Source organism: Dermacentor albipictus, chromosome 1, assembly GCF_038994185.2.
Source record: "Dermacentor albipictus isolate Rhodes 1998 colony chromosome 1, USDA_Dalb.pri_finalv2, whole genome shotgun sequence".
In the NCBI taxonomy this organism is placed as follows: domain Eukaryota; kingdom Metazoa; phylum Arthropoda; class Arachnida; order Ixodida; family Ixodidae; genus Dermacentor; species Dermacentor albipictus.
Window position 1 is genome coordinate 499933693 of NC_091821.1, and position 25414 is coordinate 499959106.

General features: G+C 44.9%; 1 protein-coding gene across 3 annotated transcripts in view; it reads right to left on the reverse strand.

Moving 5' to 3' along the window:
* pdm3 (pou domain motif 3) overlaps nucleotides 1–25414 on the reverse strand; it is a 134160-nt gene that overhangs the window by 38037 nt on the left and 70709 nt on the right. For all 3 annotated transcript variants that reach the window (XM_065441323.1, XM_065441322.1, XM_065441324.2), the window contains exons 8-11: nucleotides 23848–23967; nucleotides 13825–13941; nucleotides 13451–13588; nucleotides 9059–9251 (exon numbers count right to left, since the gene is read on the reverse strand). In XM_065441323.1, coding sequence (XP_065297395.1) covers nucleotides 9059–9251; nucleotides 13451–13588; nucleotides 13825–13941; nucleotides 23848–23967 — 568 coding nt within the window. The remainder of the gene's footprint in view (nucleotides 1–9058; nucleotides 9252–13450; nucleotides 13589–13824; nucleotides 13942–23847; nucleotides 23968–25414) is intronic.

Consider the following 25414-nt stretch of genomic DNA (forward strand, 5'->3'; position numbering starts at 1 on the left):
GTGTAGCGTGTAGTGATGTCAGAATGTCGGAAGTTTGCGACTCGAAACAAGTTTGGCAAGAAAAGAAAGTGAGCGCACTACAACTTTGAAAAGTGCTTCGACCCTGCCGAAAAACACAGCGATGACCACTTGCCGGCGGTTTCAAGCAACGGCTGTGTCGCGGGATTCAACGGACCTGGCGAAAGCGAGCTAGGCCTAACGACATCGCCGGCCGATGGTGATCGCAGGAGCAGCATATGGCACGACATAAAGATGGTGCAGCCAGTGGAATTGCTCCAATGGCAGAAGAAAGCAGGGGAAAACCTTCAACAACTGGTGGGAACTTCGGCACCGAAGCTGAAATTGGATGTGTGTACGAACGTCAATGACGGTGCGGACGGGCTGGCGGAGACAGAGTCACACTTTTATGTTATCACTGCAGAGCGATAAGCCCTCTGGTCTCGCATCTAAACTGCAGTCTCTGTGGTGGCTCCATGACTTTTTGACTCGGAGGAACGAGAATACAGCCTTGCCGTTAAGCTTCTTGACATTTGTGAAAACTGCGGCAACATTGTTTCTGAGTGGAGCTCACCGCGCATGAAAAACAGCAAAACAGTTAACCCCTTCATAGTGAACATTCTCACCGCTCGTGCGATGATTAGCACTGGAAATCGACAAACAGCGATGAACATTTTTTCTGCAATGAATATCTTGCGCTGTGGCCGTCATAAGAAAACGCGACAAGGCTATCTCAAGCAGAAGCTGGCGCCTGTGTCGTCGTCTACTGCCAAAAAGCTGATGGGCGCGTGGGCGCTATCAGTGAAGTCATTGTATAATGACTTGAGACTTGTGAACTCCGGGAATATAGCGGTATCCCACGATGGCTCGTGGATGACGTGCGGCCACCTCGGAGTTGGCACGATGATGATATGAGGTGTTTAATGGCGCAAGTGCCAAGTATGGCCAAAGAGCGCCATGCCAAAAGGTTATTTTGACAATGTATTGTGAATGCAGTGGACAGTGGATTCATCATGGTAAATGTGACATGGCTGTAAAAAGGCCTAAGAACTGTCGCTGTAAATGGCGTAAAATAAATAGGTACTAAAATGATGACACTGATTAGGGCATGGACGATGGCAATTGGGTTTCGTTAAAAGAACATGATGGAACAAGACAACACATAACAGTGATAGTAGAACCTCAAGAGAGCCCTTTTATTAGAAGGGCTGTTAGTCGTGTGCTGAAAATTAGTCCAAATGATTTTGAGAGTATCTGTTTCCAATAAAAACTGTGACTAATTTCATGTTAAAAAGCGGTTCATCACTAAGAAAAAATGCAAGGTGAAGAGGTGTATTTTCACGATATGCAGACGGAAAATACTTTTTCCTCTCTGTTTCTATTGTACGGCACTGAATAAGAACATGGAGTACTGTCAGACTATTGCCGCACTTACCACAAGTAGGAGGATCCCCGCCAGTCAAGATGTAAGAGTGAGTACTGTAAGTGGGTCCTATTCTTAATCGGCAAAGAATTACTTCCTTGTAACGTGCAGTTTTCCCACTTATCCAGTTCCCCAGTTTTGGTTTTATTGTGTGAAGCTTATTCATTACTTGTGTATCCCACTTGCCTTGCCAATGATTCCTTAATTTACGGCGTAGAAAAGGCTTTAGGTCTGTGGTAGGGATGGGAATATGTATTCCTATCTCTGTCGCTAAAAGTTACTGATGTAGCGCTTTCGTCAGCTGCTTCGTTCCCTTTTATACCTTTGTGACCGGGTACCTAGCATATGACAATCACTTGATTGCACATATACTATAGGGCGCACAATAAGTTATACAGCTCATTCAAAACGGAATGATTATGTTTTTGTAAACTAATTAGTGCTTTCACGACACTTAATGAGTCTGTGAAGAGAACACCCTTAGCGATGTTTGTGAGCCTGATGTGTTTAATAGCCAAGAGTATAGCGTATGCTTCTGCTGTAAAGATGCTTGTGTATGGGTTTAGTGTCCCAGATATTGAAAATGATGGTCCAAGAGCTGCGTAAGCAACACCATCAGCAGATTTCGAAGCATCCTTGTAAAATTCAGCGCAGGAATGCTTCTCTTTTAGTTCAAGAAAATGTGATTGTATGTGAGCCTCAGGCGCTCGTTTCGATATTTCTAAGAAAGATATGTCACATTGGATAGTTTGCCACTCCCAAGGCGGTGGGAACCGAGTAGGAGCCATTGGGATATTTTCTAGTAAAGGGACGCCTGTTTCTTCTGACAGTGCTTCCACTCGGAGGGACAGAGCAGGCCTGATGGCTGGGCAGTTACTGAATAGCCTGGCAGTGGGCAAGTCGCTAATTGCAAAATGACATGGATGCTGAATATCTGATTTAACTTTCAAGGCATAAGAGAAAGATAAATATGCTCTTTGTAGATGAAGAGACCAATAGTTGGATTCAACGTACAGCTCTCTACCGTACTACTAGTCCTGAAGGCACCTGTAGCAAGACGGATACCCAAGTGGTGAATCAAATCTAACATCTTCAAGGCACTAGGCGAGCAGAGATATACACTATAGCACCATAGTCAAGGTGTGACCTTATCAAACTTTTATACATGCTCAAAAGGCATCTTCTGCCACTTCCCCAGGATGTATGGGACAAGAGTTTCAGAAGATTCATTGTCTTCATGCACTTCGCCTTCAGATATTTCAAGTGGGGGATAAATGTTAATTTAGTGTCTAATATGAGGCCCAAAAATTCATGTTCATGGCTCACTGGGAGCTGTTGTCGATTAAGGTAAATAGCGGGTTCAGGAAATATACCTCTCTTGTTCGAGAAGAGAACACACATGCTTTTTTGCGGGTTTAATTTAAACCCATTCTCGTCAGCCCACATTGACAATTTGGTTAGCCCAAGCTGTACATGTCGCTCACAGATGGAAAGAATACATGATTTAAAACCTATTTGTACGTCATCTACATACACAGAATAAAACATTGTACGTGGTATGATAGTGTAAAGTGAGTTCATTTTTATAACGAATAGAGTGCAGCTAAGCACACCACCTTGTGGCACACCTGTTTCCTGTGTAAATAGATGAGATAGCACATTACCAACTCTGACACGGAACGAGCGGTTAGACTAAAGCCCCTCAATTTTCCAAAAGTAGCGCCATTCTTAGATCTTTCCGCCACCCCGCTCACCCAGGCGCTTCCTCCTCCACTCCTCCTGTCGCCCCAGCCTCCTCCGCTCCCCCATTGGCCAATCTGTGTCACGTGAAAGCGGGCCCCGCGCTTTTGTATATTTTTTTCTTTCCGACGCAGAGCAGGCGCAGCGCTTTTGTATATCTTTTCTTTCCAGCGAGCTGCGACCCCCATTTTTGGGCCTCCGCGACGAAGTACGGCAGGCGGTTTGAAGGAGCGCGGTAGTTTTATACAATGTGTTAGGGCCGAGTGCTTAATTGCGATGCCGTGCTGCTGCGCCTACGGTTGCCACAACAGACCCAGTGACGGCAAAAAGCTTTTTGTTTTACCATCCGCCGGGCGCAACGCAAAACGAAGAAAAGTGTGGATTCACAAGATCGGGCGGGCTGACTTCGAGCAAGTGGCAAAGAACGCGCGGCTTTGTTAAGTGACACGGCTCCTCCAACCTCTTCTTTTGACGCCCGTGTCAAAACGGGCCCGTGTCCAGTGCATTGGGGGTGCGTTAAAGAACCCCAGCTGCAAAAAAAATTAATCCAGAGCCCCCATTATGGCGTGCCTTATGAGATCATGGTGTTGGGATGTAAAACCCAAGAATCAACTTTTCTTCTGTCTTGTGTGCCTTGACTGTTCCAGTTAACGCAACACTGCTTCCTTGTGAAAACTTACAACGCAAAAGAATACAGACGCACGTAGTATACAGAGATAAAATTAGCACTTCAACAAAAGTGTTGCTGGTGCCAATGAGGGAGGGGGATAATTATTTTCTGAACCTCTTTCCAGTTGTCCCATCAAGTTCCTTCTTTCTTTTCTATCAAATTCTAACCATTTGCACTGTAATAAATAAATAACGATTTCATATGCTGGTAAGTTGTTAAAATTATCTATACCGCCTATGTGTGAAAACGTTGCTCATGGCCACCACAACCTGTGCATGAGCTACGTACATCTGTAAAAGGCGCGGAACAGAAACGGCCCTGCTGCCAGGCATTGCTGACCGCAGACAGTCGGAATCTCTCACGCGCCGGCCGAACAAAAGCATCCTGCAGGTACGTAAATTAACCTACGAAACCACGTGCACATACTTTCGCGCTGTCAAAACCTGAAACTCTGGTAATTACTCGCGTGTCTGAGCACACCGCGTGCTTGTGTCGTGTTTCAGCAACACGAACTTTCAACGTGCGCGCGCTTTACGCCTTAAATACGCCTTGAATAATGGTGCTTTTCTCTATTTCTTCCGCAAATCCGACACGACATTCTTAAGGCCAGTTACCGACTGACAAAGCAAGATCTAGATTGAAAAAACAGCTCCGCAGGACTCGAACGAACTTTTCCGCGGATTTCCTCCCGTAGCGTGTTAGCCGTCGTCTGCTACGGCAGGCCCACTGCCGGCGGCGCCACCGTTGAGGCCGCGCCGAGCGGAGGAGGAGAGAAGTGAATGGCGCTACTTTGGGAGATTGAGGGGCTTTAGGTTAGACAGGTAACTTTGGATGACATTCAGCAAATTACCTCGGACTCCCTTTCGGCCAGGTCACGGAGAATTCTGAACCGCCACGTGGTGTCATAAGCCTTCTCCATGTCAATAAATACTGACAAAAAGAACTGCTTATGCACAAAAGCATCGCGAATATTCGTCTCAATGCGGACAAGGTGATCAGTTGTGGATCTACCTTCCCTGAAACCACACTGTAGAGGATCTAATAGTAGTTTGTTACTTTCTAGAAAATGAAGGAGACGCCGGTTAACCATTTGTTCAAAGGGTTTACACAGGCAACTTGTCAACGCTATAGGCCTATAGCTGTTGACTGAAGTTGGGTCCTTGCCGTCCTTGAGTATTGGAATAATTATTGCTTCCTTCCAGGCGGATGGAATGTAGCCAGTAGAGAACACAGGGTTGAAGAGTGACAGTAGTGTTTTGTGGGTTTCAGGGTGTAGGTGTTTGATCATTATATACAATATTCTGTCACTTCCTGGAGCGGATTTGTTACAGCCATTGAGCACAGCCTGAAATTCCGCCATGCTAAATGGGCGGTTGTAAGGTTGGTTTCTATTTCCTCTCCGACCCAGAGGCAGTCATTCTGCTTGTTGCCAGTATCTCAGAAATGTGTCTGAATAATGGGATGAGCTAGAAATCCTTTCAAAATGTACCCCTAGAGAGTCGGCTTGGTGAATGAGTGTGTCTCCTTGTGTATTTACCAATGGTAGAGGACGAGTTTCGCGGCCTTTTATTTTGTTTACCCTGTTCCAGGCTTTTCTTTCAACTGTATAAGAATTAATACTAGAGATGTATTTTTGCCAGCTTTCCCTTTTCACAAGGCGGCGTGTTCTTCTACCTTCTGATTTTATTTTCTTGAAGCTGATCAAGTTCTCGGTAGTTGGGCAGTCGCGAAGGCGACTCCAAGCCTTATTTTGATTTTTGCGGGCTTCCTTACACTGCTCATTCCACCAAGGAATACGCCGTTTAGAGGGTGATCCATTCATTTGAGGGATACATATTGATGCAGCATCAGTTATAAATGCCGTCGAATTTGATACTCTATCGTCGATTGAGAGAGTACAGATGTCACCCCAGGTCAAATGTGTCAGCTCCCTGTATCGTTTCCAGTCAGCACTGTCGACCTTCCAACGTGGCAGATGTGGGGAACACTTATCACCTTTCGATAATTTTAAGAGAATTGGGAAATGGTCACTCCCATATGGATTTTTGATCACGGAGTCATCATGGTCATCGAACTGTTCTCCAGACTTGTGCTCGACTACGTTGTCCTGAGCAACTTCTGTGTTGCGTGTGTGCGCAGCTCGAAACCTGGTGACCCGGACTACCAAGATTGGAAGGCAAGCCATGTGTACAAAAAAAGAATACAGAAAAGAAAGCAGGGGGGATGGAGGTTAAAGCGGCACTTATACTGTACCAGAGGTCACTTCAGCAGTACAATGTGAGGTACACCACAGTCCTCTCAGATGGTAATAGTCGCGCATTTATTGCTCTCACACAAGCCAAAGTGTACGGCTTTGTGCCAGTTGAGAACGAAGATTGCGTGAATCTTGCCCAAAAAAGGATGGGGACCAAACTCAGTGCCTATTATGGATGGGCATTAAAATCCAACAAAGGGGATGTGAAGCTATGCAGAAGGCTGTGATGGCAACATACCACCACATCACGTCAAATGACAAGGTTTCAAACCAGTCTTTGCCCATCTAGTCCAGACTCGTGGTGCCGTCAGAATGCTGCGCAAGCAAAAAATTAGCCCATCCCAAAGCATCGATATAATTTGCCTGTTCATGTTTGTCAAGCCCTTCTACCAGTGTATGAGTGCCTTTTAGACGAACGATTGCTTCAAAGGTGCCAGCGCAGCATGACTCAAAACAATAATGAATGCTCGCATTCCATGATTTGGGCATTGGCACCTAAGGAACAGCATGCCTCGCTTTTTGATATTGAAGCTGCTGAGGCTGAGGCAGTAATGAAATTTAATTCGGGGAATGAGACAGCTTCATCTGCCCTACTCCAGGAGCTTCATTTGAATCCGGGGCTACCAAACAGCATGAGAATGGTCGAGAAGGATAACCGGCGAGCAGCAGCATCAGCCCACAAGCGTGCACCTGTAGAAAATCTGCGACAAGCCTTCAAAAAACTCCATTTGGGTAGCTGTAGGCAGACAGATTACATCCCTGGTGGCTACTGACTATTTAGATATGTGGATATATTAATACTTTTTGTTATATTTGAATAAAAATGAGCTTGTTCGTTGTTTTTTTGCGTTTTCTCAAAACACGAATTTTTGAATATTTGCATCCTTCCGGGAGCGATTTCGCAGTAATCGGGGCACCTAGAATTGTTATGTTTGGTGCAGTACTGAGCTACATAAATAATGCACACATGGTAGGACTAGATTTTTGTATCTCAGTTGGAATTTTTTTTTATTGTCCGTACATTAAACAGCCATTTTGAACCCATTTTGAACAGAAAGCTTTAATGTACTGTATAAGTGTTAATAATTGTTATACCAAAAACCTATTCCTACTATTTTGAAGCTTGTGGTTCCTAGTATCCAGCTATATGCCTAAAGCAAGATTCTAATGAGTAGTTCTTGCTCCATTGTTCCCACAAACAATGCTAATTATTTTAGTTAGCTTTAGAACGAAATGGCATATTTTAAAAACAATTGCATGTTTGGAATCAACGTAAAAAACTGAACAAGACTCTGTAGTTTCATAAAATTTCGTACAAGGGGGTGGAGGTCAGAATACCCACTTCCCCTATAAAGCCAAGTTTGTGAGTGGTTGTGACAGCAGCAAACTGGTATCCTGGCAGCACTGTGGAAACAGTGGCAATTTTTTTATTTCCCAATGACAAATGCGGGGCCCTTGTCGCTCCTGTCCATGTTGGCAAACAAAAACATAGTGAGGTGCAGCTTGCCGTTTTTGCCGCCCTCAGAGGTGTCTCCTTTGAGTGCATGCGTCTTGGACGGCAACATCTGGAAGAACAGTCCTGTTTCGTCGCCATTATATATGTTAGCATCAATGTAGTTGTCGAGGATGCGAACAGTGTTTCCTCCACCCAGTTCTGCTTCACCTACACGTCAAGTGAAGCTCCCTCGCCGGTGACTGCTTTGTAAACAATGCGATGCCTCTCTTCGAAGTGCTGTACCCAGCTGTCACCAGGCTGGAAGTCTACATTGTTGTTGAGTAGGGCAAACTGCTTCGCCTTTCAAGCCAGAATTGGCCTGGGGATGGGCAAGTTCACAGCAGAGGCACCATCGCTCGTAGAGAGCCTTTTCCACCTCCTTGTAGGCAGCTTGTCGAACGTGTTTGCACCCGTTGTCTACTGAGCAGTTTTATTTTGTTTAACTTCTCTGCCGAGCGGATGGTCGTCGACACTGTCGATTGTGATAGTTCGTACTTCTGCATCAAGTCTGACACTTTTTTACCGTCTTATAGCCCCTCGTGATACTACATTTTGTTTACAAATTTAGAGCCAGGCGCTTTCTTTTCACCGGCAATGTCATGAATTGCTGATGATCAGTGGGTGGATCAGCCATCTTTTATTTTGGCAGCAAGACAAACAAGGTGGAGCAATCACGTGGCCTGGGACGACTTCGACGCAACCAACAAAGACAAGTACGAGCGACTTAATCTGTCGGCAGAAATGCGCAGAATGAGGTGTCAGCGAGCAATCTGGGAGCAGCACTGTCAGTGCACTTGCCGTGGTTCCATTTGTTTCGGAGGGTGGCGCAGCATAGAGCTATGGGCACAGCCCATTCATGTTCGGAAGAGTGGAAAGGCGACGGAAGAGAGGCACGCAGGCTGGCGATGTGGAGAATACCGGAAAGCAGGTTCTATTTATGAATGCATGGCAGCTATTGGGGTGACAGGAAGGGTGCAGTGGCTCGCAATTCTTTTCCTGTTTTTTTTTTTTTTAGGGATTTCGTATTTCATTACTTTTTAGCATGGACACCCAGCAGCCAGACTTCATCGTCATAACTGCGGCATGGGAGCATTGTAGTAAGTGGGTTATTTTATCAGATAAAACATACAAAAATTGACAGTGCAGCAGCTTCTCATGGTTCATACATTGGATACTCATTGGCTATACTGTTAAAACCAGCATCATTATAAGCGGACACGAATATACCACTCACACTTCTTTTTCTTCTCGAAAGTAGATTGCCTGCAAGCATTTCAGAGTGTTCATTTACTTCAACCAATACTGCACAATGCAGTGAAAGGCTTACAGCGCATCATATTTTGCCAACTATTGCATACTTGCGTTGCATTGCAGGTAGAACTGCATTTATTTCTTCAGGTGAAAATATCTAGCAACAAGAGGCAAGGAGGTACTGCTGTTTGCTCTGTCCTGTCTCAGTTTACAGGTCACAGTGCATACCTTCTGGTTTTGGGGCACTGCTACTGATGGGTCCATCAGCTGTTGGTGAACTCGTAACAGGCACAGTACTGGCTGGTGCAATGCTCACTGGTGGGCAGCCAACCAGTCCACTGGTGACAGGTGTGTTGGTGACTGGCACAAGACCAACAGGAGGTGAGGAAGCCAGGGCAGGCGTCTCAGCGGCTGAGCACATCTGTGCAACATGACAGAGCAAGCAAGCAGAGTTCCAGTAGAGAAAAAGAAGAGGTGTGCACAAACAGTAAAATTTCAGCTTGATTGAAATTGAAAGCAAACAGTATTGAATAATAGTGCAACAACATTACATTCAAATCAAGTTCCGATGGTAACTTTCCTTGGGCATATTGTTATTTATTGTAGTCAGAAATGCAGTATAGACAGCATGTTTTAGTAGCATGAACAAGCATATTGCTATAGAGCAGTTACTACAGTGAAATCCTGGAGACTGAATATTCGAAATCTCTTAATTTGAATTACCCAGGTTAGTGTGAATATTCAATATTTTTTAATATTCAATTGAATATTATGCTGTTTGATATTCACTTTGGCTCGAATTTCAATGCTTGAAGTTTCTCAAAGTATTAGGAAAGAACAAACGTACATATTTTTCTGCTTTTAAGGTGCTCCCCGAAATACAACACCTTGGAAAGAAAAAAGAAAAAAAAAGACAGAAAAACTCTGTGTGTAACCCGCGCGAATAACTGCCTACAACATTCAATTAAAAGAAGAAATACAATCACCACTCACAGATGCACGAATCATCTACATCGTATCTTCAGCAGCTCTGTTCCCCACCTCTTTGGCATCACTGATGGTGGAGAACTTTGCCTTAAAGGTGGTTTCATGGTAGTGTGGCCCGCACTGACATGACACCACACCTCGAGGCGAAATTTGTGCTGATGTGAAGCTATACCTCAATCAAAAATCTCAAGTTTCGGTGACCTGTTGGAGCAAGAGGCAGACGAAGCATTTGCTTGCCGGTGCCGACGCTTTTTCTGATAGCGTTATCCCACTGAGAGCGATGTTATCACCCGCGGGAGTGGAGTGCACGCAAAAGTGTGGCTGGCTTCACTTAATTCGTACCACTGAGAAGATACCGTCGATGTACATGGCATGAAACCGCATCATTCGTCGCCGACTCCCAAATTTATCAAAATGAATTGTTTTCTCATTCATACAGTAGAATCTCGATGATACGATCACGGCTAATACGAATTTCCGGATGATACGAATTTTTCTGCGCTCCCGGCCGAGCCCCATTACTTTACAACGTGCTAGAGAACGGTTGTTACGAAACAATTTTCGACCTGCGTCGGTTGATACGAAAATTACCGAAGACACTTTGAAAATTCTAAAGTGGTGTGCTTGGCGAAAGCCAGACGCTGCTGCCGTCTGCGCTACGATTCATTCGCTTTGGTGTTCGGAGATATCGCCTGTTGTTGCTGCCGCTTTCGTTCTGCTTCCCTGCCTTTGATAGCCGGCGATCTAATCGGTCGCTGTTGATGTTTCCGTTCTGCCTCCCTTGCTTTCGCATCTGGTGACATGTTCAGTCGTCGCATGCGCATTCGCTCCTTGTTCTTCTGCCGTTTGGTGTTGGGGGAATCCGGCGACCGCTGCTGCTTCCTTGAACCGCTTGGCGCGGAATCACTGGGCCGATTCGGAACCATGCGTCTCACTCACTCGACCGCAACGAGACGTCTGGCGAAGGAGCGGCGGTGCAGCTGCCACCGCCGACGCACGCGCGCGCTCGTTCTTCCGCTACTGTGTGACGTCACGGTTGCTATGCGCAGCTGCGCCCCCAACCAGCGGGCCGGTTGCTAAAACCAGCGGGCCGGTTGCAACCGGTGGCCAGTTGCCGCTGCGCGGAGGAGAGGCCACAGTTGGCACGATTCCAGCGCACGGACGCGGCCGCAAGTATGAGCCATTAAAGGCTTTCGCCTCAATAAACGCCGCCCCACCGACGGCCGCGAAAGAGAACAGCGCACAGTCATGCGATTTCTCCCTTTCTCTTTTGGTGCGGAGGCGCGAACGCAGCGCCGGACAGCGCGGAGGCTGCGACTGGGCGCGAAGAGTTTGAAGTTTAGTTTGAAGCGGTGGCGCTTTTGTTGCTTTTGTGCTTTTCCTCCTTTTCCGCGTGTCATCGGACGGAGTAGCTGCTGTGCTTCGGGACGCATTCTTTGTGTTAGACGTGGGCGACGGCGAAGGACCACCCCCGGCGGCTGAAACGCTGCACGCGCTCGAAGTTATGAGACGTGCTATGGCCGCAGATGAAATCAACGACGACACGTGCACGCATTTTTATGGATTTAAACAAAGTCTGCTAAGTAACCTGACAAAGAAAAAAGAAGCAGAAGTAGACTTTTCCTTCAAGAAATAAATGCTTTTTACGCACGTGTGCCTGAGTGAGTTCACCCCGACTCTTTAATTTAGCTAGTTTGAATTCTTTCGATGATACGAATTTTGGCTAATACGAATATTTTTCGTGACCCCGTGAGATTCGTATCATCGAGATTCCACTGTATTTCCTTTTTTCTATTGCCCAATAATTCGGAAAATTCTGCGGCCCCTTCCTGTCTAAGAAAGATCGATCAGCAACTGTACTTAATTGAATAAAAGGCAGAATTTCAACAGAACAAAGTTTCGATATAATGAAGCAAACTGCCGATTTTACCGACTTCATTACATTGAGGTTTAACTCTACTTTCCACATGCTCTGCTCTTGTTCCTTCTGTTAACGTAGCACTAATAATTTCGATGAGTTCAGTCGACCTGGTCAAACCTTGTACCATTAAAGATCCCATGCCGTGATACCGCTGTGCTGTCAAGGCACCAACCATGGCCAGGCCATTCAACGAAGGCACCGATATTAGAAAAATTGTATATTCAAGAAATTGAATGCCGTATTTACTCGAGTCTAATGTGCACTTTTTTCCGATAAGACTGGTCCAAAAATAGGCTGACTCACGCACACACTTCCATTATAGATATGCCATGCCTCTACCATAAGACGCGTATCTTCATTCTTATGCCTGTACAATATCGCGCATTCATCTAACTCTGGCATGCAGTTACAATTTTGGCAATGTAGGGAAAGGGTAGAAGGCGATCCACCGGTTAACGACCTTTTTTGTTCTATTAGCCTCTGATTGATACACCGCCCCATTTGCCCTACGTAGAACTGGCCACAGCTAAGAGGAATTTTATAAACCACACCCATACGACAGTCAGTAAACCTGCTGTTCTTATTGTGCTTCACTGGACAAATATCTGTTCATTTTTTGCCTTTTACCTGCTCCTTTTTCCTCTGCACGACCGACACAAGTACCCGACTGACACGTGGTGATACTATTCCTGAGCTTGCGCAGATGAGTTTTGTGTCTTCTTTCTTTTTTTCACCTCAGTGCTCCCTTCAGTTGGTTGTGGCGTTCGTGTTGTCCACTTCTCTACTGTTGTGCCCTGTCTGCACGCCTCACCTGTTTTATTGCATCATGAGTATCTGAAGCCAGGAGACAGTGAAACCAAGGAACGTATCGGGGAAATTAGTTGTAGTTGAAACTGAACTGCAGAAAATAATAAAGAATGGGAAATGAAAGTGGACGAAAAGATAATGTGTCGCCAGTGGGAGCCGAACCCACAACCTCCCCATTACGCGTGCACTGCGCTGCCAGTCGTGCTACGGCGACGGCCATTAATCCGTCCACTAACTTGAGTATTTATGTTTTTACTGGATCTAGCCACAGGAGTGTTAGCCAGCGCCACTCAGAGCAAAGGTGGGTGGATGTGGAACATCCATTCTTGACCGATGGTGTCACATAACACATGATCATAGGAGAGTGGGCACGTGGCTAAAGATCCCTCGCATGCTACCTGATGACATCAAGGCTGGCAGATTCGAGACCCCTGCTATGAATCAACGAGAGAAGATGGGGAACTGAGGGGCTCAATTCAGTAAATCATGACCATATAAAGCCAACAGAGAATGAAGCCAAGGAAAGCATCAGGGAAATTAGCTGTATTTGAAATTGAAATGTAGAAAATATTAAAGAAAGGGACATGAAAGTGGATGAAAAGATAATGTTTCGTCGGTTGGAACCGAATTACAACTACAGTTAATTTCTCCGATGCTTTTTTTGGCTTTATTGTCTGTTGGCTTTATGTGGTTTTATTTTATGTTTTTCGTGGCAAACCAATGCGCGTTACAATCGAGGACACATTAGAATTGAGCAAATAGAGTACTATTAGACATTCAATTTGCAAATCGAATGATTTGGACACCACCTAAAGTGCACACACTGTGCATCGTGCAACATGGCACAAAATCCAGTGCTCCAGAAGAGGGCCAAGGATGCTTGAGACTGGTACTGTGACACTCACCACAGTGTGGTTACCCTGCAGCAAGACAGCAGGGGGTCCAGATGCCGGTGGTGACTGGATGTCCGGGCTCACTGCACTCATGCCCAAGATCTCGGTGGGGTCCGAACCCTCGTCCTCGTCCTGTGGCTCTGCCAAGTCCTACCAAGGGCAAGACTTAACTTGTCAAGCGCAAAAGGAAAGGGCAAAAGAAAATTGTATGTTCTGCGCCTTCATTCACAATTCTCTCTTTTGCTGAACCGTCCATTTGAATAAAATATGCAAGGCTTCTAGAAGGGTTGCCTAACAGTTAAGACTGACTGAGACTTTTCTCCCTTAGTGAGTGTCCCCCTCTTAAGTAGTGTTTGCAATGAAGCAACCCAAAGCAGCTTTCTCACCCTGGGGGATTCTGCACTGTACATGTCCTCAGCTGGTTGATGTGCCTGGTATTCGTCATCTTCGTCCTTGATGTCACCTTCAGATCCTTCCTCTTCCTCTGTCACCACCACCTGCGGCTGCAGATGCCATGCAGCAAGCAAACTTAAGGACCCATGCACCAGCACCACGTTCTCGTGCACCAGCACCAGATTCGCTGATGTCATATCAGGTAACGACTGGGAAAGCTACTGTGGAAAAGAGTGACGGGAACACAAGTGCTCTTGTTAGGAAGCTTTAGGTCTGAGGCCAACCCAAAGTTTCCCATTCAAGTTGCTGCACATGAAATGCAGAAATGCTCTAGTTCCACAATTAACAAACCCATCTGAATGACACCTGCTGCATCCAAGACAGAGGAATAAATATACTGGTGCGTAGAAGCATAATACTGATTTACAAACTCAAATATTTAAATAAAGATTATTACAGCACATTGGTAAATTAGGAGACAGAAAAAGAAAACTGGAGCAAAACATTTGCAACTTTGCATCAAAAACTTCACAATTCTGTAAACTGTATCTTTCAAGATTAGACAGCTTTATATAGTGTAAAGCAGCAAATGTAAAGAGTTAGCGCTAGCGTTGCGAGCTCTACACTGTGCATGCACAGTAGACTTCCATCAGACACTAACGCTAACACAAGCGTTTTACGCTATACTAAAACTGTCTAATTGTCCAAAGAGGCCATATGTGATGTACAGTAGACTTCCATCACACACTAACACTAACACAAGCATTATACGCTATACCAAACCTGTCTATTGTCCAGAAAGGCCATATGTGATGTACAGTAGACTTCCATCAGACACTAACGCTAACACAAGCGTTTCACGCTATACTAAAGCTGTCTATTGTCCAGTGAGGCCATATGTGATGTACAGTAGACTTCCATCACACACTAATGCTAACACGAGCGTTTTACGCTACACTAAAACTGTCTATTGTCCAGAGAGGCCATATGTGATGTACAGTAGACTTCCATCACACACTAATGCTAACACAAGCGTTTTACGCTATACTAAAACTGTCTATTGTCCAGAGAGGCCATATGTGATATACAGTAGACTTCCATCACACACTAATGCTAACACAGGCGTTTTACGCTATACTAAAACTGTCTATTGTCCAAAGAGGCCATATGTGATGTACAGAAGACTTCCATCACACACTACAGTTGAATCCCGCTATAACGAAATTCACGGTGCACGAAAAAAAATTCGTTCTCGCGGAACTTCGTTATCGCAAAAATTTGACGTGAAACGCAGAAAGAATTGCCCAAGCAGCAGCAAAGGCGTTTAATGCCAAAAATCTGTAAGCTTGGTTTGCTTACGCTTCACGGCGAGCAACGCCGTCACGCGATTTTCGCACTCGCTCAGCAAACCCATTGCAACATCGTCGTCTCGGACAGCAACGAAATTCCTGATGACATCAAAAGCGTCCATCACCTGTACGGCGGTTGCCGCAGCCGGCGCTTCCTGTACGTCGTCGTCTTCTTCATCGGAAGAGTCCTTATCATTCCGGGCAGCTTTTATGATCTGCTCATCACTCACATCTTCGTGAACAACAACACAAGCGTCAGCGCCGATGTATTCGTCGAGCTCGAGATTAGGCGGCACGGTTCCTATTTGACAGCGTTGACAGCGAACTTGCAGGAATTCCGAAGTCTTCAGCAATTGCCGCTTTCTTCCTTCCGCTTTCTGCTTGGGCGATTATTTGAGCTTTTTGCTCAAGGGAAAGAGTTTTGCGTTTTTTCACTTGCGTTGCCATCGTGTCCTGCGGATGAAAACTCGTCGTTGTCGAAGAGAAAGGCAGCGAGTGAACAACGCGACCACGACACAAAGCCAAAATGGCGGAACTGCAATCACGTGATTTCATGCTTAATGTGGCTTTGGATTTGACTTGGACTTCTCGCCAATAAAACTAGTTTCGGTTTCGATTTTGAACGCGAAAATTTCGTTGAAGCGGAAACGCTCTGCAAAAATGGTTCGTTGTGCAGAGAAATTTAGGCCATTAATTCTTATAGGATACTCGCGGGGAATAAAAAATTATTCGTTGTCGCGGAAATTTCGTTGTGGCGGTATTCGTTGTGGCGGGATTCAACTGTAACGCTAACACAAGCATTTTACGCTATACTCAAACTGTCTATTGTCCAGAGAGGCCATATGTGATGTGCAGTAGACTTCCATTAATTTTACTAAGGTCCTGGCTGGCACACATGCATTTCTATCGGCAAAGACTTTCATCACTTTGATCCTGACTGGCATCAAACAGTTTGAAGTTGACTGGCCAGCACACAAGCACCTGACCCAAGTCATTACTCCAGTGGCTGCAGCATTGGGCTTGACAGGGCTAAGAGACAGTAACTGCATCAGACACGTCACTTATCCCTGAATAAAACCATGATTTCTGGCCTGCCCTTCAAGTGAAAATGGCAGCTCACACTAAACGATTATCATATTTACCCAGTCTTAACTTGCCCTCTTTTTCAAGGAAATGTCAAAAAGTGCCAGCACATTACAGTTGGATAAAAGCCAGAACCAAGCTTGTGGTGTTTGCATAAGCCTACCACCAAAATCAGTGTCGTCACCAATGTCATCACAAGATGACGACAGAAAGTTTTGCACTGGTTTTGTAAATTTCTGCCCAAGTTTGGGGACAAGAGTGCCCAACTTGTATTGCGAAATCTCGTTCAAGAGCGAACGGTATTGAAACTGCACTATGTGACATTGGTGTGCCTCACAGGGTAACTTCCCGCCTGCGATTTTTGCTGAGTGGTTCAAGAAATGCAGAATATTGAACGCAGTGGACTGCATGGAGGACGGCATGTTACAGTCTATAGACAGTGACAGCAATGTCTGAATAAATTTCCATTCTGTGAAGTTAAATTCTGCAGATTAAATTTTTATCTAAGATTGTGAAAATTGCAGCTGTTCTGCATTTCTCTTGTAATCAAATGGAATGTGTCAGAATTGGGTGTGCATTCTTTTCTTATTTTAAAACCATAAAGATTGAGTGCATATTAGATTTGAAGGTGAATTAAACATACCCTATATACCCATGCAATGAATGCACTAACATAATAAATGCACCCCCCACTTTTGGTCTTGAAAATATGGATATTTGTTTTCCCCTGCATAATAATAGCTGTGGGGATGCACGATTCTCACGCATTGTCCCTGATATGTTATTTTCCTTGCATAGCTCCCGTCTCCTCTAACCCGGCTTTGCCACATGGCTTTACTGCGGCGGTTGGTATGTTTGCAGGGTAGCACGAGAGATGGCGCACATGTTGCTCTGCTAACGCCACCTAACAGCGGGGTTACTTGGGTGCAAAAAGGAGAAGGCTCTTCCTCTTTGGCTCGGGATCAGCAAGCGGCGCAGACGCTCTGCGCGTGCGTCGATCCATGCTTCTGTGAGATTGTGCCACGAGGCCTACCCTGGAATGGACGAACACGATCGTTCGAACTCACTACCATTCGCTTGACTGTATGCACAAGCGACCAGTTGTTGGTGTACACCATAGGGCGAACATATTCGCTCGTTATCCGGTCGTGGTGAGTCGGACTTCCGCGATTTGTCCCGCATTCATCGGCATGTTTTGTGGATAACAACTCGGCTAGCAGGCATTAGTCTATGAAAGGTACAGTAAATGCCCTTGTGACTGTTTGCACTACTGTGTTGTCGTTCCTTTGTCCCAAGAGCACAGGTGTGAGAACCCGACATCTGGCTGCCCAACTTTGGTTCTGTACAGTCCTGTGATCGAATGGTCGTGCTGTAGTTTTCCGAAGAGACTAGACAGAATCTTTTACTCTTGGGCATGCGTTTAGAGCAGGTGCACTTAATCTCGATGCCCGTTGCTGTGTTGGAAATACTTAATAATGCCAAATGGGAGATGCCAAGATCATGTAAACAGAATTCTACAGTTAAGTGATGTAGACTGGACATCCATGCTAGCGGCAAACCTGCCGTGGTGCCTGGCACTGGCAGTGGGTTGGAAGACGGAGAAGCTCATGGCAAAGCCATGAGGAGAGAACACTGATGGCAAGCATACTGGTATGAACAGGCTGCACATTACCACGCTCGCTCAGGTCCTGATGAAAAGAGTGACCGCAACAATGCTCAACCTGTTTTTACCATCAGTGCCGGCACAAAGGCACCTCGCAGACTTGAGGGAGCAAAAAACATCAACAGCAACTTACGGGGATATGTGAACTTTAGAATTATTTTTTTAAATATTTGAGCCAGAAATGAAAATTTCAAGGTTTATGTAGTCTTATGTGCTGGTCTTAAATATAAATCTTATTTTAATGTATGCCATACCGTTTTCTCTCATCAGAAACATTGTAGTAAAAATGTTTTGTCAAGTTTCTAAAAAAAGGAGATCGTGCTTTGGGTGCTAATCAGCAGAAGATGTGTGATGACAGATTGGCATTGCCGGTTTGTGCGTGCCATCTATGTTGCCACGTTAGACCAGTGCCCAGCCGCAATAATTCGTGAGCTTTGTAATCAGTTCACTTGTCAGTCAACCTTTGCCGCTCAGACTGGACTCTCAGCATGGTGTTTTATGCTTCTGTATGAGGTTGCGGAGAGCAGTACCCATCCCTTTCTGCATATGGTTAATGCAGTCTTTCTTCTCTCTATATGTGTAACGATAAACTTTGGCCTCTTCGAGTGCACGGAAAGAAGTTTGGCAGCACAGTAAAACATTGTTAAACCATACCCGCTTAAACAATAGTTTCGTTTTAAAAACAGTAAAGTCAAATCTCCAACTCCGAAGCCATTGAACATAATGCGTTTTGTGTCTGCATAAACCGTACCAGCTTATTGCATTTGTATTGGTTAGCACATAGTCTTTCCCCCTTTTGTTGCGCAATCACAGCAGTACATGGGAACCATTGGACGGTCTGGTAGAACAAGCCTCAGAGATTGGAATGGCCTCCAAGTGCCCTATGCGTTTGCATGTGAAGACACATCAACGTCATTTCGGCGCCGTGCCAGAGAACAATGTGGCCGTGGTTGTGGCGTCGTGCAAGCTAGGACTCGTGTCAGGTCGAAGCTCGTATAAAAACAGTGGGTGCTCAGCATAGCACTGCATTGATTCCTTAAAGCTGTCGTCTTCACCTGGCATCGATGGTATTAATTCTAAAGTCTTAAAAAATACTAAATATGTTACAAGCGATATATTATGTCACATTTTCCAGCAATCTTTATCATCAGGAGTGGTGCCGGATGACTGGAAAGTGGGTAAGGTTATCCCAGTCCCAAAGAAAGGTCCTTCATCATCATGTAGTAGCTACCGCCCAATTTCTCTAACTAGCGTTTGTTCTAAATTAATGGAACATGTGCTTTACTCCCACGTTGCTACATTCCTAACATCTGTCAGTTTCTTCCACCCTAACCAGTATGGCTTCCGTAAAGGTTTATCTTGTGATAGCCAATTAGCTCTCTTTATAAATGACATAAGCTCTAACCTTGATCAAAATATCCCAGTTGATGCCCTCTTTTTAGATTTCGAAAAGGCCTTTGACAAAGTTCCGCATCAACGACTCCTCCTAAAACTTTCTCGCTTGCACCTTAATCCCCTTGTCTTGAACTGGATCCGAAATTTCTTAACTAACAGACAACAGTTTGTGTATGCTAACAACCACTCCTCCTCTAAGAGCCCTGTTCTCTCCGGTGTACCCCAGGGCACAGTTCTCGGGCCCCTCCTATTCCTTATATATATTAATGATTTACCGGCTAATCTTTCATCTAACATTCGCCTTTTTGCTGACGATTGTGTCATTTATCGCCCAATCCTAGCTGATACCGACAACCACGCATTGCAAGATGATCTCGACAAAGTTACCTCTTGGTGCAGCATGTGGCTAATGTCACTGAACACTACAAAGACTTTACTACTACCTTCTCATCGACGGAAACTTCACCATACTCCTAAGTACGTTCTTTGCAACTCGGAAATCTCATCAGTGGAATCATGCAAGTACCTTGGCCTCACTCTCTCAAATAACCTTTCTTGGTCCTCTCATATTACGAACATCACCAACGAAGCCAATCGCACACTTGGTTACTTCCGCCGCAACTTGCGCTTCGTACCACCATTCTTAAAGATACTAACTTATCTAACTTTTGTCAGACCTAAGTTAGAATACGCATGCTCTGTTTGGGACCCACACCAAACCACCCTTTCTAACACTCTAGAAGCAGTTCAGAATCGTGCAGCTCGCTTTATTTATTCTGATTATTCTTACCATACTAGTGTCTCTCAGCTAAAATTAAAAGCAGGAATTTCCAATCTAGATATAAGGCGTCATGTCTTCAGACTGTGTCTTTATCACAAATTTTATCATTCTGCTCCTAGTCCTTCAGCCATCATTCCAGCACACCGTCAGTCCTGCCGATTATGTCATGAAAAATCTGTGTATCCTCCGCCTGCCCGGACCACTGCGCACCTACATTCTTTCTTTGTGAAGACTGCCCGGGACTGGAATGACCTTCCCGCCGACGCCGTGCACCACTCCAATCCACATCATTTCAAGGCTGCCATTGAGTCCATATTCCACTGAAGTGGTTACCCATCCCTCATGTAATACCCCACGTTGGGGCCTTTGAGGTAATAATAAATAAATAAATAAATAAATAAATAATAATAATAGAAAAAAAAAAGTGGACATCGTTCTACTATTGAACGTGGCATGAAGAAATCAGCGCTGGCACGCAACAGGGATCTATCCTTGACTATGGTGTGTGGCATTTGGAATGTGAAGAAGTTGCTCGGCAGCTACGGGGTTTTGACTTTTCGCCATTGTTGGCTCTGTTGTTGCCAAAATGTCACCTAATGACAGTGATGAGGACGACAGGGAAAGTGACAGCATGGGCAATTCAGGCCCAACAGTGGCAGAAGCTATGTGTTATGTCAGCCTCGTGAACGCGATCGTCGCGACAAGAACAGCACCCCGCAATGAAAAAGCACCCCGTGATTTCTACAGCGCTACCTCACCCATGCATGGAGAATATGCAACGCAAACGAGGAATCTGCTATTCAAGTGTCTGCCGAGAAGAGGGGGCTGGCTAAAAGCTGGCTCGCAGCTTTGAGGTTGAGGTGCTGTCGTCACTGCTAGGCCACCACAGCATGAAACAAAAATAATTCTTTTGTCGCATGAAGTGAGTAAATACTGCATGTTTTTGCCCTTTCATCGCACTCTCTCTGAGTTCCATTTTTGACAGGTAAGTGGTCGAGCTCATGCTATTTTGGTTAGCAGTATTACCATTTAGTACATACTTTTTCCAAGCTCCTGCCAACTACGGTTTAAGGAGGTTTTACTGTATCTTGAAATCTAGCACCATATTCTGAAAACAACTTGATTACTGCACCCACACCAATATGAGATAGATGGCCCCTAGTCATCTAAGTACTACTGAAGCAAACTGCAACATTTCCAGTATTTCCGAAATTGAGCACAGTAAGGTTCCTTTACTGCTGAAGCAGAGTTAAAAGCACCTTTTCACAAGCCTTCACTGCAGCTAGGTTTAGCCTTCCCTTCAAATGACCTTGCGATGTCTTGTGGTGCAGGCCTCTGTGGAATATCCCTATAGCAGAAAATAAGTGGTTGAGTGCTGTTTGCATGCTTCCGGTACTTTGAACAGCATGAGCCACGAGAATGTCAAACAGGTTGTATTTTGCCGTTCCTGACACGTGTCATGAGCTCCATTCCGTTTCCAAACAGGCACAAAATTCCAATTTCAGGCTCAGTTGCACCGCACTGCTGTAATCATTTGCATCTATGGATATTAAATCACTACCTTCACACTTTTCACACGTAGTCTTGCAAAGCAGTTCGTTGACAACAGCGATGTGACAGGTGTTGTGACAGTGCATTGTTGCTAGCATCTGCAGCTTCCCCTTGGCAGCCGAGAGAAACGATAAATTGGCAGCTTTTCATCTGCCTTTTGTTGGAGCTGATTGTGATTGTCCTTGTTGAGGGACGTTGTGCCACCTCTTCGTCGCTGTTCCTGGCCGCCATTTCCAAGGGAGCCAGCGGTTATTGCAGACTCACCCGACGCCGTTGAACCGGCCGTCGTTTTGTTCACTGATTTGCCTTCCAATAGTGCACCGTTGCCTGACTTTATCACTGTGGGCGAAACAATGGAGTCTGCTGGCCTTCTAATGCATTTCCTGCACTTTTTCCTGAACTTGTGAACGGTGTGGTACATACGATATGGTGGAATATTGCATGTTTATGCAAGTCTTTATCCAACCCAAAATTGCAACATGTGCGAACGACGCCAGGACATGTGAGTGGCTGAACTTCGCATGCGCCATGCGGGCCAATGAAAGCCTTCGTTTTGCCACATGATGACTAACAGCCAATGATGGGCTTGCATTCCTTCCTTTATTTCTTTTTTTTCACTTTTGTCAGCACTGATACGACACATAAGGCTCATTTTCAGCGGGAAAAAAAGCTGAAGGATCACTATTTCGAACGGGAACAAGATGGCCGGGTAATGGAGGATGGTTATGAAATGTGGCGGTGCTGCAAATGGGCATCTTTTGCAATGTTTTCGTGAGAAACCATGTTGAGTTCACTCATTTATTTGAAATTTCTTAAAAACTACGCATCTCGAACGACCCAAGCTTGGGATATGGGTGGAAGGGACCTCTGCAATAATTATGAATATGACAAAATTAAAGAAATCAATTTTTTTTTCGCAATTTCTCGGTCCTAAAAACTCGAATCCCCCTTTATATCTGATGTAAAAGGAGGGCGTGAAATGCATGCGGGCAGGCACGGCACATGGGAGAGTCCAAGTGAAGAAGGGGCAATGGGCGCTTGGTCGCCATTGTATCACAGACATCATAAAGCACCCTAAACGCAGCCACAGATAAGCATCACAAACACAGCCCCCAAATTAGCAAGTCCTTACATTAAGTAAGGACTTGCTTCCAGCAAATTAATAAAAACCAGTTGGAAGTACTTCAAGAGACTGCTAAATTGATTTAGTGTTGCTCTTCAATTTCCCTCTATAACTCTTGGAGGGTTCTTGCAATATAAGTATGGTGCTGCTGATCCGACTAGGATGGTTTTGGCATATATGGTGCAGATCTTATGTTTGCTATCACATGCTGTGTGTTCGGCACTACTCGTTGTTGAGGCATGCTGTCATCTCTATGGAGTCGCCCAGAGTGATTTGAAATTGTGTTTCCGGTCACCGGTGGGCACAGCTCGACCTGTTTACTGCCGAGCAATTGATCACACGGTCAAGTGTGCGTTGTCTGCCACCTCGGAGGTGTGTGTGTGAAGAAGACGCTACCGTTTTATTTTCATTTTTTTTACATCTGCCGCTATTGTATTTTTGGTAGTCCAGCATGGCCAAAGTTCAGAGATATAATGAGTTTGCTTTTTCTTTGCCTTTAGTTGTGGTTCACATATTCCCACATATTGGGGTGCAAGCAGTCATGATTTCGATATGGCCACGCACAGTGCCTCTTCTTGTGGCAGCTGCTCAAGCATTTCTTCTAATGACTTGTTTATGATGCGTTTGTTCTTCTGATGAAACATGTTTATGAGAAAACAAATTCACAGCCATAAATTCTGCTAGACATTTTTTTTATCTCTTACCGCAAAGCATATTTGTGCATGAACTGTTGTTTCAAGTAAAGTGTTTTTACAACAAAATATTGCTTGCAATAAATTTTTGCCGTATTTATGAGTTTTCAATCATTTCCTATTACTAGAAACTGTAATGAAAAATAAAGAAGAAAAATAAAACTTACCACAGGGACACAGTTTCCGTGAAAACATACAGGCCTCAAGGGACTAAACTCCACGAATATTGATTAATAGTCATCACCGAGGTGGTCATTTCATTATCAAGCCGACCACTATCACCCCCGCCAACACTGGTGAATGAGTGAACACTGTTGCATGAGAGAAGAATTGTGATTGTGGGCCTTGACCTGGCCTGGCCTCGTGCATCTTCCCTCACCTGTCCTGCCGCAGTGGTGGGTGGTGCTGGGGGGGCAGCGTTGAGCATGAGCATTTGAGAGAGGGGCAAGCCCTGCGGCTGCAGCACCAGCTGCCCTCCAGGCATCGGCTGTCCCAACACCTGCGCACAATCGTTGAGTGACGATGCTGGAGCAACACAGGCATTCTAGAGAACAAAGCGTCAGGCTCACAAAAAGTCGAGGCTCAGTCACAGAAGAACACACCTAAAGGAAAGTTTTGAAGTGCCTCCAAGTTAAAGACATAGAACTAGGCTTGTGCGAATATTAATTTTTTTCGGCTCAAAGAGAAGTTCAAGTGAGTGCTCGCTGATATAGAATAATTTTTAAATGAATACACTTGAACCTCGTTATAATGAATTTGCTGGAGACGCTGAAATTACTTCATTATATCCATTACTTTGTTATATTAACTATTGCCTTTTACTGCAGTACAGTTGCACCTCGATATAACGAACTTCAATATAACGAAGTATTTAACTTTTTATGACCTTTTGTCCATGGAACACTATGTATTTAGAACTACAATATAACAAAGCACATCTCTACGCGATTTCAATACAACGAAATTTCGCTTCTGCTGCAAAGGAATGTCGAGACAACAAATTGCACTACATTATGTCGGTCTCACCCGAAAGTTCTTTTCGAGCTAAATGTTAATAAAAAGTTTTTGGTTGACGTTTGTCATTCACGCTTTGCAATAACGTTGTTAGACATTGCGACCAATGTTTTGGAAATTAGGAGTTCCGGTGCTCCAACCCCATGTCCCAATGTATTCCACTGGCAAATTCGAATAAGTTATTATTGCGAGAGGTGCGTTGGTATGAATATGTTAGAGGGAATTAAGATTAGCAGCGTAGGTGAGGGCAGGGGCGCGATATTGTTCCGAGCGTGCACTCAATTTTGCGTTACCAATTGGCCTAGGCAGCGCTGACTTTGCATGGCTGACAAAGTCGGCGCAGCCTAGGCTAATTGCGCACGGCAAAACTAACGAAACTTTTCCCATCAAATGTGTGGAAAGTACACACGTATGTCTTCGTGAATGCCCCCCTTCCCCCCCTTTTTATGTGACGATGTTTCACGGCGTCCTGGCGGTAGTCGTAGCATGCAGCGTCTGTTTGGCAATCTTTTGGCATTTCAGCAGTGGACTCCAGTTTCAGATATTACAGTTTCAGATACTATTACAATTTTGGATATTACGGACATCTGATAAAACAGTCTTTTTTGTTGGATTATTAGGGTCTGTTGTAACAAGAGTTGACAGCATTTGATATTCGCAGAGCCCTACTTTAATTGGTTACAGAGCTAAGCTCCCCCAGGTAACCACATATATTCGATCCCCAGTGCGCTGCACGTGTGAAGAAGTCTTCGCCTCTAAGCATTTGCAAACCATAACTTGTCCTCAGGGCCTTCCACCTCTCCGAGTGATGGGTAACATGTGACAGTACATTTCCTTTTAAGTTAGCTATGTTCTTGAGCATAGTACAATTCTGTTTATCTTCAAAGTAGATTTTATGCAGAAGTCTAGTTTTGTATATCTCATTAACTTTA